General features: G+C 46.3%; 1 protein-coding gene across 1 annotated transcript in view; it reads left to right on the top strand.

The window, feature by feature from the left end:
* The window catches only part of TSHR (thyroid stimulating hormone receptor), a 224,508-nt gene that overhangs the window by 153,578 nt on the left and 54,818 nt on the right, over positions 1–16,112 (top strand). The window contains exons 5-6 of the mRNA XM_030215109.1: positions 2,059–2,133; positions 5,033–5,107. Of these exons, the coding sequence (XP_030070969.1) occupies positions 2,059–2,133; positions 5,033–5,107 (150 nt within the window). The remainder of the gene's footprint in view (positions 1–2,058; positions 2,134–5,032; positions 5,108–16,112) is intronic.

Genomic DNA, 16,112 nt, shown 5'->3' with positions numbered 1-16,112 from the left:
CAAAAATAAAATAGATACTATTGGAGATTCTACATGGAATGTTGCTACTACTGAGATTCTGTTGCTACTATTGGACATTCTACATGGAATGTTGCTATTCCACTAGCAACATTCCATGTAGAAGGCTGCGCAGGCTTTTGTTTCTGTGAGTCTGACGTCCTGCACGTATGTACGTGCAGGACATCAGACTCACAGAAGCAGAAGCCTGCGCGGCCATATTGGTGATCTGCAAGGGCCGACTTCTACATGGAATGTTGCTAGTGGGACTCTGGGCAAGTCACTTAACCCTCCATTGCCCCATGTAAGCCGCATTGAGCCTGCCATGAGTGGGAAAGCGCAGGGTACAAATGTAACAAAAATAAAATAGATACTATTGGAGATTCTACATGGAATGTTGCTACTATTGAGATTCTGTTGCTACTATTGGAGATTCTACTTGGAATGTTGCTATTCCACTAGCAACATTCCATGTAGAAGGCTGTGCAGGCTTCTGTTTCTGTGAGTCTGACGTCCTGCACGTACGTGCAGGACGTCAGACTCACAGAAGCAGAAGCCTGCACGGCCACATTGGTGATCTTCAAGGGCAGACCGACTTCTACATGGAATGTTGCTAGTGGAATAGCAACATTCCATGTAGAATCTCCAATAGTAGCAACAGTGGAGGAGTGGCCTAGTGGTTAGGGTGGTGAACTTTGGTCCTGAGGAACTGAGTTTGATTCCCACTTCAGGCACAGGCAGCTCCTTGTGACTCTGGGCAACAAGTCACTTAACCTTCCATTGCCCCATGTAAGCTGCATTGAGCCTGCCATGAGTGGGAAAGCGTGGGGTAAAAAATATAACAACAACAAAAAAAAATTTTATTTTTATTTTCTTGTTCTTACAAGCCTCTGGCTCACTCTTATTATATTAAGGTTATCACCATGAATACCTATTTTCTCCTAATTACTCCTCACTCAACCATTCTTCTTCCTTAACCTGATACATGAGACTGGGATGATATGGGTCACATGATTGGAGACTAAGATATACATATGGCTGAAGAACGTTTATGCCTAACTGCTGTTTAACCATCGGAGTCAGAGTTAAGACACAACTGAAGAGCAGTTGGTTCAGAAGACTCGGAGATTGAACTGAAAATGCAATGAATTTGCATGAGATACATTTATAGACCAATGACGCTGTGCACGCTCAGCGGTGACATCAGTGCACTAGCTGGTTAGTTGCATCCATGCCTGTTCTCTGCCCCGACATGCCCCTTCCCCCAATTAAAAAAAAATGCCACGCACCAAAAGTTAGGCACTGGGAAAAATTCACAGTTAACACTATTTTATAAAGGGCACTTTATGGAATAGCACTTACTGCTTATCTGGCACCCGACTCTGGGCGTGAGGACTTAGGCCAACTGAAAGGACCTGGTGTAAATCCTGGCATGCAACTTGTGTGCACAGTCCCCAAATTCTGTAACACCGTGCATAATTCTTTGCAACACCCCGACCCGTCCATGTCCCTCCCATAGACGCATTTCCTTTTGCGTTGCACGTGAGAGGATTTGAGTGCGGATCTTTATAGCCAGATCCACGCACAAATGCAAATTAGAGCTAATTAACGCCAATAATTGATTGTTAGCAGTCAATTATTGATGGTTAAAGGCTCGTTAACTAGCACGCGACTCTCAGGATCATGTGATTTCAGCGCCATTTATAGAATCCTGGAGTTAAATGGATGGTAAAACTCACTTTAGCTCAAGTCTTGAACTGACTTTATAGACTTCCAGGGGTTACGTTCCCTTCATCAGGTTCACCCAGAATGAACAGCTGAAAGCCAAAGAACGGAGTTACGTGAATACACCAGCGAATGGTAAATGACCTTTCACTGGTGGTAGGGTCAAGGGGGAAGGAGGTGAGGTGAGGAACAGACAAATGTCAGAGCTTTGCACCTTTTTTTTTATCCAAAGTTTAACCCTTTTTAATTTTGAAAGCGTTTCAATTTTAACTAGAAAAACAAAACATACAACAAATGCATTTTAAACATTTGACTTTTTAAATTTTCTTTTTGCAGAGAAATTCGAAACACTAAAAGCTTAACTTATATCGATCCTGAGGCCTTTAGAAACCTCCCACAGCTGAAATACCTGTGAGTATAGCCATTGCGAATACTTTCCGTATGATCTTTTGGGGGAATTCTAGATATGGTGCTGTTTCCGTGCCAAATTTTCAGTGCAGAAAAGCGTTCTAGCGGACGCAAGGTAGAAATGGCTGATTCATGTGAAAACACTTACATGCCTATTTATTTGAATAGTGCCAAAGGGGCCGATATTCAGACCATGGGAGGCAGGCCCAGCTAACTCCCGCGGTTGGAAGTGAGCCCAGTTATTCAATGCTGGGTCATTTCCGGTGACCGACATTGAATATCCGGTCTATTTTTGGCCAGTTTCATATGGTTCTAATGCGATATTTTATGAGGAGAGAACTTCAATCATATGAAAGAATATCTATCATATGTGGTGTGGATTTTAAACTGTCAAACAGAAAGCTACCTTTTCCGGAGATGGGAAGGCGGTAGAACTAGAGGACATGAAACGAGATTGAAGGGGGGAAGACTCAAGAAAAATGTCAGGAAGTATTTTTTTCATGGAGAGAATGGTGGATACTTGGAATGCCCTCCTGCGGGAGACGGTGGAGATGAAAACGGTAACGGAATTCAAAAATGCGTGGGATAAACATAAAGGAATCCTGTTCGGAAGGAAGGGATCCTCAGAAGCTTAGCGGAGATTGGGTGGCAGAGCTGGTGGTGGGAGGCGGGGCTAGTGCTGGGCAGACTTCTACGGTCTGTGCTCTGAAAATAGCAGATACAAATCAAAGTCAGGTATACACCTAAAGTAGCACATATGAGTTTATCTTGATGGGCAGACTGGATGGACCGTGCAGGTCTTTCTCTGCCGTCATCTACTATGTTACTATGTATTTAGGGCCCTGTTTACTAAGGTGCGTTAGTGTTTTGAGCGAGCCTAACTTTCTGCGTGCGCTAACCATGTAGCCACGTATAGGGATATTGTAGGCAGGTACATGGTTAACACGCTTTAAAAACATTAATGTGCCTATAAGTGATGGCAGAACAACACCTGTACGGTCGATCCAGTCTGCCCAACAAGATAAACTCATTCACATGGTGTGTGATACTTTATATGTATACCCGAGTTTGATTTGTCCTTGCCTTTCTCAGGGCACAGACCGAGAAGTCTGCCCTCTTCTTGTACTAAACGTTCTGAAGCTAATGTCAAAGCCCCTTAAAATTTACACTCCAGCCCATCCCTTATCTATTCAGTCACAATCAGGGCGTAGACCGTAGAAGTCTGCCCGGCACCGGTTTTGCTTCCCAATTACCAGCGTCGCCACCCAATCTCTGCTAAGAGTACAGATGAGTTTGTAGAAACAGCTATAGTCAGTAAACAGGGCCCTAGGACACATCCAGAGAAGACCCCTGAGGCAGGCCCCAGTGGCCGAAACACGACTCGTGTTGAGCCTTTGGACGTTACAACAAACTTTGTTCCTGGACGTTGTCTAGCTTTTCTTTATTGCAAAGGCTCCTGTTATTCTGTCCCTTTGGTGACCATATTTGGCCACCAAAAGTCTTTGGCCGGTTTAAAGATAACTGGCTAGTGCTGAATATCAGCTTGGCTGGTTATCTTTAAACCGGCCAAAAATAAACTAGATATTCGATGCTGGTCCCTGGAAACAGCCCAGCATTGAATATTTTTGGCCCGGCGATGACCACAGGAGGCAGCCCAGCTACCTCCCGCAGTCTGAATATCGGGCCCTAAGGATTAGGAATAGTGATTTAGTGCAGTCATACATGTAACTTGAAATGAATGCCAGTTAGCGCCAATTAACTCTAATTATCAGCGATTATTGGTTTTTAGTGCCTTGTATACCAATCAGGAGCGTAGATAGGTGGGGCCACGGGGCCCCGCATATTTAGCCCTGGCCCCCCTGCTTTCACCCCCGCCCCTCCCCCGCCACACTTGACCCTCTCCCGCTGCTGCCGTCAGGTAGCTTTGCTGACGGGGGTCCCCAATCCCCGCCAGCCAAAGTCCTCTTCAACGCCGGTCTCCGGTGCGTTGCTGATCTGGTTTCTGTTTCTGTGAGTCCTGACGTCCTGCACGTAGGAACTGGCAGGACGTCAGGACTCACAGAAACAGAATCCAGATCAGTGAACGCGCCAGACTCAGAGACTGGCGCTGAAGGGGACTTTGGCTGGCCGGGGTTGGGGACCCCCGCCAGCAAAGGTACCTGGCGGTGGCGGGGGAGGATTGGAACTTGGCGGTGGCGGGAGGGGGGGGGTCAAAAGGAACAGGGGAGGGGCGGCGGCGCTGGAGGGGGGGACAAAAGTGGCGGGGGCAGCAGTGCCGGGGGGGGGGGGCTAAAATGTGCCCCCTCACCTCAGGCTCTGGACCCCTCCCCTCCTGCCGAAGTCTGGCTACGCCCGTGATACCAATTAACTTACAAGTATAAGTGGCACAATTCTATAACCTGCATGGGGGCGCTTCTACTAAGCCGCGTAGGCGCCTATGCGCACCCAACATGCGCCAATTAGGAACTACCGCCCGGCTACAGCGAGTGCCTGGGCGGTAATTTCATTTTTTTTACACATGCCGGAAAATTTATGGCGCACGGTGCTAACTGGGAGGTAATCAGCATTGTACGCGCTGACGATTACCGACCATGTGAGACCTTCCCGCTAAGTCAATGGGTGGCGAGGAGGTCTCAGGCCCAAAATGGACACGCGCCAATTTTCAGTTTGCCGCAGGTCCATTTTCAGCCCCAAAAAAGAGAGGCCTTTTTTGCAGGTGTGCTGAAAAATGAACCTGCGCGCGTCCAATACGCGTGAGCACAGAATTAGAGAATGAGGGGTTAATTCTCTTCATACAGCGCACGGTTGTTTTCACTAATAAAGAATCAGAAAACATGGACAAATCAAAACCACGATCATTTCTGCTCCTCACCTCTTTCTTTTTTTTTGCCTTACGCTTTAGTGGGATTTTCAACACTGGCCTGAAAACATTTCCTGATTTATCCAAAGTGAGCTCTGGTGATGTGAATTTCTTACTGTAAGTATTGAGCACAGTAACAGGAGAAAACCTAGGCTTTAGTTTCCACTCAAATCAGATAACACACACTGTGGTTTATAGCAGTGGCGTACCAAGGGGGGGGGGGGGGGTCGGTGGGGGCGGTCCGCCCTGGGTGCACGCCGCTTGGGGGGTGCCGCGCGCCAGTCAGCGTCGTTGGTTTCCAAGCTCCCTCTGCCCCGGAACAGTAACCTGTTCCGGGGCAGAGGGAGCATGGAAACCAACGACGCTGACCAGCATGCGGCACCCCCCACAGCGGCGTGCACCCGGGGGGTTCTTTCGCCAGGGTGGGGGGGTGTCCCTTCGCCGGGGTGGGGGGGGGGTCGCGCTGTACGGGGGGGGGGGGGGCACTGCACCCGGGGGGGTGGGGCACATCGACGATCCGCCCCGGGTCTCAGCGCCCCTCGGAACGCCACTGGTTTATAGGAAGGAACCAACTGTCTTGTGATCTTACTGCACTAATAAACCGTGACTAGTACGGTGCAGTCTGCTTCTCTACAATGTAGACTCTTCACCTTCTGTCTCCTTTCCTTGTCTCTTCTTTCTCATCCTTTCTCCTCCTTCTAGCTCTTTTTTTGCTTTCAAGTGCTCCATCGCACCCCTCCCTTTCTTCATTCTGTAGCCTTGCTCTCCCCCAGTGGCGTACCAAGGGGGGGCAGTGGGGACGGTCCGCCCCGGGTGCACGCCGCTGGGGGGGTGCCGCGCGCCTGTCAGCTCCGCTCGTTCCGTGCTCCCTCTGCCCCGGAACAGGTTACTTCCTGTTCCGGGGCAGAGGGAGCATGGAACGAGCGAAGCCGACAGGCGCGCGGCACCCCCCCCCCCAGCAGGTAAAAATGCACCCGCGGGGGGTGTCCTTTCGCCGGGGGTGGGGGGTCGCGCTGCACCTGGGGGGGGGGGCGCATCGGCAATCCGCCCCGGGTGTCAGCCACCCTAGGAACGTCACTGCTTTCCCCCTTGAACTCTCACAATTAGAAGATGTCTAAACACCCAGAGCTTGGTGACTGTGGACGTCATAAGATATAGCACATTTCCAGTTTGACCCAGAGCCTTCCAGTTTCAGTGACCCTTTACTAGGCTGATCCTTTCTTTCCCCCTTCCACTCCCAACTCCACATCTCTTTGGTCATGGCCTGCTACTTCTGATTACCGATCGGATACAGCTTTCAAGAAATAGAGTGCTAATCTTTTCTCATGGACTCTGAACATGGGTCTGAAGCAACCGTTGTCCCATAGAAGTTGCTGCCAACAGGACCATGGGAAGATGAACAGTTATCCCCCTTGATGTCACTCTTGGTTCCTCAGAATGTATCTAGGAGCATCGTTTCAGTCCTCAGAGCAGCTTTTATTGGGTACCTTGGGGGGCACTTCTATAACACAGGTGTAAAATTTACACACCCATTATGCTTGTAAATGCTTACAATTGTGAACTCACTAGGGACAGAGAAAGTACCAGTATATAATATGCAAGCACTTTGGTTGTACCACAGAAAGGCGATATATCAAATCCATGAAGTGAAGAGCTTGGGAGTGATTTTAGATACATCCCTATAATATACACAATGACCTCCAATTTATAAAATTTTGAAGATTGTATGAATCTACCTACCCCACACCCACCCCCCTACTATATCGAATTCCCTCCCTCCCCACCCACCCCCTCTCCCCCTCCCCCCTAACATTTACAGTGATTCAAGAAGGTCTCCCATATGGCCTCCCATTTCGCCTCTATGACCTTGCACAGCCCGAAGTCTCTCCATCTCACATATGGACCATAATTTATTTAACCATCTTGTCAAAGGTGGAACTTTAGGTGACTTCCAACAGCTAGCAATCACAACTCTCACTGCAACCATTGCTTGTCTAGTTAACAAGCCCTGAGAATGAGTAAGACCTGGTGTTTTTTTTTGCAAAGATAAAAAATCCAGGGGACCACTTAATTGGCCTTTGGAACCAACGTATTGTATTGCTTTCCAGTAGGCCCGTATTTTATAGCAAGTTCACCAGATGTGACCCATAGTACCTCTCTGTCCACAACCACGCCAACACCGAGGCGAGACTCCAGGAAACATATGGTGCAACCTAGCCAGAGTTAAATACCACCGGTAGAGCACTTTAACTATATTCATCTGATATGGAATGGAGATTGAGATCTTAGACCAATTATTCTCAAAAAAGGACCAGTCGTCCTCGTCAATAGTCACCCTAATTCCCTTTGCTACCACTCTCTATGTATATAATTAGTCTCCAGCTGTCCACGTAGAAAGGATTATAACATGTAATAAGACCCCTAGTTGGTGGACAGCGCTGCGTATGCCTTGTAGCGCTATTGAAATGATAAATAGTAGTAGTAGTAATTTAAATTGCATTTAAGACAATGGGGGTCAATATTCAGCCTGCAGTGATCAGCAACCACTGCCAGCGTTATACCCAGAAATTCAGTTCCAGGCCACATCCGGGCTCTGGCATTGAATTTCTGGATTTACAGAGCTGGCGAAACCATAGCTGGTTAAGTTACGAGAACATATAAACAGGATGAAGTCAGTCCGGAGGGCGGCTACAAAATTGGTTAGTGGTCTCTGCCATAACAAGTATGGGGACAGACTTAAGGCTTTCAATATGTATACTTTGGAAGAAAGGCGGGAGAGAGGGGAAATGATACAGACGTATAAATACCTCAGTGGCATTAATGTACAAGAGGTGAGCCTCTTTCAAATGAAGGAAAAGAGAAACCTTTTGAAACCTAATACAATCAATGGTGCTAAGTCAAGCAAATTATTGCAACGGAATCTACGTGGGATGCAAAGAACAACTCACAAAAAAAACTCCAAAATACAGCAGCCAGATTGATATTTAGCAAAACACGATTCGAAAGTGCCAAACCCCTTCAAGAAAAGCTGCATTGGCTCCCAATCAAAGAATGGATCATCTTCAAAATCTGCACTTTAGTCCATAAAATTATATATGGCATAGTCCCAGGATACATGATTGACCTTATAGATCTACCAACAAGAAACAGAGTCGGATCGTCAAGATCATACCTAAACCTACAATACCCAAATTGCAAAGGATTGAAATACAAAACAACTTACGCATCCAGCTTCTCCTACATAAGCGCAAAACTATGGAATGGCCTCCCAAAAGCGGTGAAAACAATCCATGACCACCAGAACTTCAGGAAATCACTAAAAACCAACCTCTTCAAAAAGGTCTACCCCAACGACCCCACGTAAACCTCTTCACCCAGGAACATAACATGACTAATGATCGTACTGGACGTCACGCAATCCTCATCCCTTCTGATCCTCCACATATACCTCATTCGATCACTATACAACCTGTATTTGTTATCAACCAACTGGGCAATCACCTTTGACGGTACTATGTAAGCCACATTGAGCCTGCAAATAGGTGGGGAAATGTGGGGTACAAATGCAACAAATAAATAAAACTCTGGAATGAGAGGGCATAGGATGAAGTTAAGACGAAATCTAAGGAAATACTCTTTCATGAAAAGGATGGTGGATGCGCGGAGACAAGGACTGTGTCTGAATTTAAGAACGCGTGGGACAGGCACATGGGATCCCTTAGGAAAAGGAGGAGTTAGTGGTTACTGAGGAAGGGCAGACTGGATGGGCCATTTGGCTCTTATCTGCCATCATGTTTCTATTATTCAGCACTTAACCGGCTGTGGGGAACCACATAAAGATGGGACTGACTTTTATGTGGTCTTACTTATGCAGTTACTTTGGCCGAATAAGTGCTAAATATCGGCACTTAACTGGCCAACTGTTGATTCCACCCCCAGAACACCCCCAAAATAACTGGTTTTGAGTTGGACACTAACCAGATGTTTTCAGCGGCGGTGCTAACCAGTTAAGTGCTGCTGAATATGACTAAATCGCTTGTTTGAGCTAACCAACCGGCCAGGAACCATTTCTGGCTGGTTAGATCGCTTTGTTAGATTTAGATTTATTATTTATAGCCTGCCATTACCCAGAGTGAGGTACAATATACGTACATAAAATACATAAAACATAGCAAAGAAATCCCATTTTGACTTATTTCATAGTTCATAAACAGGCTGTTGATATGTCCAAAGTTTCAGCCTTATATTTATCCAACAAATGTGCCTTCAACTGAGGTTTAAATGCCAACAAATGAAGTCTCATGCTTCAGTCCAGCTGGCAATCGATTCCATTCGGAAGAGCCAGCGATCAAAATGGACCCTTCCCTAGTCATATCCAAGCAGAATTTATTCATAGCAGGCACAATTACATTTCCAGCATTCGTTGACCGTAACTGTCTTTGTGGAACACCCTTCAAACACACAGTAGTATCATGAAACAAAGCATGATGAACTAACATTAAACTAACATTAAATTTCACCCTAGACGCCACCGGTAGCCATCTCAACCGCTTTAGGTATGTTGAAATATCATTTTATTTTAACAAACCAAAAGACAAGGACTGCTGAATTCTGCACAGTTTGCAAGGACTACTACTACTACTACTTATCATTTCTAAAGCGCTACTAGACGTATGCAGCGCTGTACACTTGAACATGAAGAGACAGTCCCTGCTCCACAGAGCTTACAATCTAATCAGGACAGACAAACAGGACAAATAAGGGATGACAAAGAGTAGCAAGATTCTGTGCAGAATCCCAGAGAGTAGCAAGATTCCGGAATCCCAAAGTGTAGCAAGATTCCGGAATCCCCAAAACCAGTACTACTACTTATTTCTGTAGCGCTACTAGATGTACGCAGCGCTGTACACTTGAACATGAAGAGACAGTCCCTGCTCGACAGAGCTTACAATCTAATTAGGACAGACAAACAGGACAAACAAGAGATAAGGGAATATTAAAGTGAGGATGATAAAATAAGGGTTCTGAATACATGAATAAGGCTTAGGAGTTAAAAGCAGCATCAAAAAGGTGGGCTTTTAGCATAGATTTGAAGACGGCCAGAGATGGAGCTTGACGTACCGGCTCAAGAAGTCTATTCCAGGCATATGGTGAAGCAAGATAAAAGGAACGGAGTCTGGAGTTAGCAGTGGAGGAGAAGGGTGCAGATAAGAGAGATTTACCCAGTGAATGGAGTTACCGGGGAGGAATGTAGGGAGAGATGAGAGTGGAGAGGTACTGAGGAGCTGCAGAGTGAATGCACTTATAGGTCAATAAGAGGAGTTTGAACTGTATGCGGAAACGGATAGGAAGCCAGTGAAGTGGATACAATTTGCTGGTAGTCCCAAATGCACAATATTACGATAGTCTAGACAAGTTAGCACCATAGCCTCAACTGCTCTCACAAAATCTCAAAAGATGTAATTGAATGAATGAAGTTCGAATCAGGTGCTGAATCTGTGGTCGAAAAGAAAATGTAGAATCAAATCAATATGCCTAGAGCCCACCCCTGAGTCAATACTTTTGGTTACCTGACAAAAACAAAACAAAACCTGAATCCGGAAATACAGTAGAAGAAATTCTGTTTTATTCACATTCAGCCTTAAGCAATTCCGCTGCAACCATAACTGAACCTCCTCAAACACATTCTGCATCTTCTGAACAGCATCATGCACACTGGAAACTATCGGGGGAAAAAAACCCTGAATATCATCTGCGTAAATGCGGAAAGAAACTCCTAATGACCACAGTAGATGCCCCAGAGCCCTCAAATAGAGTGGAGGAGTGGCCTAGTGGTTAGGGTGGTGGACTTTGGTCCTGGGGAACTGAGGAACTGAGTTGGATTCCCATGTCAGGCACAGGCAGCTCCTTGTGACTCTGGGCAAGTCACTTAACCCTCCATTGCCCCATGTAAGCCGCATTGAGCCTGCCATGAGTGGGAAAGCGCGGGGTACAAATGTAACAAAAATAAAATAGATACTATTGGAGATTCTACATGGAATGTTGCTACTATTGGAGATTCTACATGGAATGTTGCTATTCCACATGTAGAAGGCTGCGCAGGCTCGTCACAGAAGCAGAAGCCTGCGCCCACATTGGTGATCTGCAAGGGCCGACTTCTACATGGAATGTTGCTAGTGGAATAGCAACATTCCATGTAGAATCTCCAATAGTAGCCTAGTGGTTAGGGTGGTGGACTTTGGTCCTGGGGAACTGAGGAACTGAGTTGGATTCCCACTTCAGGCACAGGCAGCTCCTTGTGACTCTGGGCAAGTCACTTAACCCTCCATTGCCCCATGTAAGCCGCATTGAGCCTGCCATGAGTGGGAAAGTGTGGGGTACAAATGTAACAAAAAAAAAAGTACTGTAGGTAAAGCAGAACCCTGTGGCACCCTCATGTCAAAAGAACATAGCGATGACAATTTATCTGCCACATGTGATCCTCTGTTTCCTGTCTGTCAAATATGATTTAAACCACAATAAAACAGTTCCCTGCAGACCAAAGGCACTGTACCATAATTTTGTGGTCAAGAGTATCGAATGCTGCTGATATATCCAAAAAAGCAAAGAAATAGCTAACCTGAGTTATCCAAACCCAGACGGATCTCATCAACAGTTGCAGCCATCAGCGCCGTAGTATTGTGTGTTCTACGGAACCCGTATTGATATTCATCCAACTATTTATTCCTTGTCAAAACATTATCCAATTGTACATAAACAGAGTGCTCCAACAATTTCGCTAAGACCGGGATAGATGAAATTGGCCGATAATTAGCTAAATCATCAGAACCAACAATATTCTAAATCTTCTGGTGAAAGTAACCCACATGTTCATCTGGCAAAAATGGAAATCTACAAACATTGGTCGCTTTTTCCTGCATGAGCGACAGAACAATAGAAAATAATTCTTTAGGGCAATTTAATGATTTCCTAATTTGTTCATGATAATACTGTTCCCAACTATGTTTCACAACAGCAGTATATTCATGCAACTTGAACACACAAGATTCTCGAGCACCTGGGTCACGCGATCTCCTCCACTCTTGCTCTACTTTTCTCAACTCCCTCCTTACCTGTCTTGTGAATCAGCATTCACTCTCACAAAATATTCCTTCACGGTCACCATTGGGGCAACATGATCCATTGCGTGAACCAAAGTTCTAGTCCATTGTTGGACTAAAACCTCTTTATCCAATACTGAAAGATCACCCAACAAAGGACCCCAAACAGCCCATAGCAAATCATAGTCAACCCATGGACGCACTACTTTAACACCTGAAGACCTACTTTCCATTTTAACGATACTTTAAGTTCAATTAAAAAATGACCCATCCAAACCATTGAAGTAATAACAACCTGTACCTCTGCAGCCCACTGCAGGGACAAAAATACCAAATCCAGAACATGCCCGCCTTGATGGGTAACCTGTTGTGCAATTTGTTCAAGAGAGAGTGCAGCCAATGTATCAAACACAACATGCGACACAACATCATCATGAAAAATTGGAAGATGAAAATCACCCAAAATCATAAGCATAGATAAATCTACAGAAGGCTCAAAAAATGTTGCCAATAACGAAGAACATTCCACATCACAATATCTCGACGGACAATAAATCAAGCATACAGAAGACATTCAGACTCTACTGTGTAGGGGCGTAGCCAGACCTCGAGGTGGGAAGGTGCCAAAGCCTGAGGTGGGGGGCACATTTTGTTCTGCTGTCCCGCTGCTGTGCCCCCACCACCTCAGCGCCCCCCCCCTGCCGTTCCCCACCCACTGCTGCAGCAAATACCTTGACTGGCAAGGGTCCCCAACCCCTGCCAGCTGAAGCCTTGTCCAGCACTGCTCATTGACGCCGCTGTGTTGCCTGCCCTCTCTTCCCCCTCACGTGCGAGCATGCTCAATTTCACTAAAAGGAGCGTGCAGGACGTGAGGGGGAAGAGAGAGCAGGGCAGGCAATGCGACAGCGCCGGAGACCAGCGCTGGCCAAGGCTTCAGCTGGTGGGGGTTGGGGACCCCCACCAGCAAAGCCAGGAGCCCAGAGGATATTTGGGGGGGGGGGCCCATGTAGCTACGCCACTGCTACTGTGCCAAAGGATACTGCGCCAAAGTTTCTCCATATAATTTGAAAAGGAGCTGGGTATAAACAGCGGCTCTAACTTTATAAGGATGACTTATCTGCATCATTCTCCAAACCTGTCCCCAAGCTAGAGCTTTTGAAATCAGTCTGTCTTTCTGAATCAGATAGATCAGCTGATTTGTTAGCAAGACTTTGAACGCTAAGATTAAAATCTGAAATTGTATTCAGAATCTTATAGTCTGCCAACAGACACATATACACAGACACAAACACAAACATAGTAACATATACATAGTAACATAACATAGTAACATAGTAACATACATAGTAACATAGTAGATGACGGCAGAAAAAGACCTGCATGGTCCATCCAGTCTGCCCAACAAGATAAACTCATATGTGTATACCTTACCTTGATTTGTACCTGCCTTTTTCAGGGCACAGACCGTACAAGTCTGCCCAGCAGTATTTCCCGCCTCCCAACCACCAGTCCCGCCTCCCATCACTGGCTGTGGCACAGACCATATAAGTCTGCCCTCCACTATCCTCGCCTCCCAACCACCAACCTCTCTTCCCCCACCTGCTCCGCCACCCAATTTCGGCTAAGCTTCTGAGGATCCATTCCTGCTGCACAGGATTCCTTTATAACAAACATACAGGGTAGTAGAAATAATTCCAAGAGGATGTTCCATACTGTCCCCACCATGCACTTCCCCAGTGCTACCACACCCCTGTCCCTGACGGGCTACCTGTCAATCATTCAACATGTATTTCAGTTTCTTTGTTGTAAATTATACTGTGAAACCTAGTGACTAAACCATATAGATTTCTTAATGCTTATTTTAAGTATTGCCCAACTAAATGTTGCTGTGAGACAGTGGCATCCTGTGGTTACATTGTAAAATCTGTCCTTTAAAATTTATTGTCAGTGATATCTAAAGGTTAGAGATATAATCAGTTTCATGTTATTTTATCATATTATCATCCTTTCCAGACCAACAGAATGTTTTGGTATCGCATCATTCAAAAGCTTTCCCTTCCCTCTCCCTTTCAGGTCAAAGACACACACAAGAGATTCAAGGTTAATTTTATTTGACATACCACCTAAGCAGGTCACAATTTGTACAAAGAAAAGGAGCTACAATAGTTGACAGGATAGAGGAGGGGGAATAACCGTAAAGGGTTGGGGAAAACATCATGCAGTGACAGGCTACAGAACAGGAGACAAAGGTAATTAAAGGGTTTAGGGGAAAACATTACCATGTAGATTCAGGTTACAGCACTCCAGCCTCACCCTGAGATAACTACTAATCATTTCTATAGTGTTACTAGAGGTACACAGCACTGTACACATTATATGCAGGTACTTTCTCTGTCCCTAGGGGGCTCACAATCTAAGTTTTTTGTACCTGGGGCAATGGAGGGTTAAGTGACTTGCCCAAGGTCACAAGGAGCTGTAGTGGGAATTGAACCCAGGATGCCAGGATCAAAGCCTGCTGTACTAACCATTAGGCTGCTCCTCCGCTTGTGTACACATCTACTGCTTGGAAAGAATTCCATCAGCCGTGCTGCATATGCTTTCCCCACTTGTAGTTGTTATTTGTCATTCGAACCTTGCAAGTGGATTTAAACACTGATGCCCACCATTTCGGCAGTATTGGTAAAGGGTATCTATTAGTGCTGTTAAGAGCCAGAACTGAAGCATGTATATCTTTCTTATGTATACGTCTGAAAGCTATCAAAGTGGTATACATTCAAGTACACTACGCATATTTTCAAAGCACTTTGGGAGGCTAAGTTCCATAGGTTTCTATGGAACTTTGGGAGGCTAAGTGCTTTGAAAATGAGCCTCTTAAGTATTTTTCTATCCCTGGAAGGCTCACAATCTGAGTTTGTACCTGATGCAATGGAGGGTCAAGTGACTTGCCCAAGATCACAAGAAACAGCAGTGGGATTTGAAACTGGTTTCCTTGGTTCGCAGCCCTTTCCTCTAACCATTAGGCTACCCCTCTACCTCAATTATGAACTTACAAAAGCTTGTGTTAATTTCCTCAAGATACAGTACCCCATGGCCCACATGTAAAGTGTTGTGTGTGTGTATTTGTGAGAGAGAGAGTTTGGGAGAGTGGAGAAAAGAAGAGATATTTCACTGTATCAAGGTTTATATCCTGATGAAGCTTTAACTGCTTCCTCCATAGCAGTGGCGTAGCTTAGGGGGGCCTGGGCCCCCATCGATTTGGGCCTGGACCCCCCTCCCGCCACCAACCCTCCCTCGCCGTTGTTGTCATCGCTTACCTTTGCTGGCGGGGGACCCCAATCCCCGCCAGCCGAGGTCCTCATCTTCCGTTCCCACACTAAGGCTTCTTCGTTCTGTGTACTCACAGAAACAGAATGAAGCCTTGCAGATCTGCAAGGCTTCGTTCTGTTCTGTGAGTCTGACGTCCTGCACGTTGTCAGAAGCAGAACGAAGAAGCCTTAGCACAGGAACAGAAGACGAGGAGGAATGGCCGGCGGGGATTGGGGTCCTCCGCCAGCAAAGGTAAGCGACGACGACGGCAGCGGGGGAGGGTTGGCGGCGGGAGGGGGGTCGAGAGGGTGGGCGGCGGGCGGTGGGATCATCAGTTGGTGGTGGTGGCGGGTCGGCAATGGCGGGGGGGGGGGTCGCCAGCACTAGGCGGGGGCTAAAATGTGCTCCCTCATCTCGGGCTCTGGACCCCCCTCCCGTCGAAGTCTGGCTACGCCTCTGCTCCATAGAAATACAATGGGCCAGTTTTTGAGTGGGGGGGGGGGGGAGCTTATTTCTCCAGTCTGGTCCTTCTTCAGACTCAGGCCTTTTCACTGGCTTTTCCCCCCACAACAAACTTTGTTCCATTTTGTTACATTTTTGGAGAGTTACGTTGCCCCTGGACAGAGAGACAAAGACCCAGACATTCTTAACCCATTATGTATAACTTGTTTCCAACATCCATCCAGTTAGAAAGAATAAAAAAAGAGAGAAAGGAA

The sequence above is a fragment of the Microcaecilia unicolor genome, chromosome 9 (assembly GCF_901765095.1).
Source record: "Microcaecilia unicolor chromosome 9, aMicUni1.1, whole genome shotgun sequence".
Classification (NCBI taxonomy): Eukaryota; Metazoa; Chordata; class Amphibia; order Gymnophiona; family Siphonopidae; genus Microcaecilia; species Microcaecilia unicolor.
The sequence above is the reverse complement of the archived record's forward strand: the minus strand, read 5'-3'. Positions and strand labels throughout refer to the sequence as shown.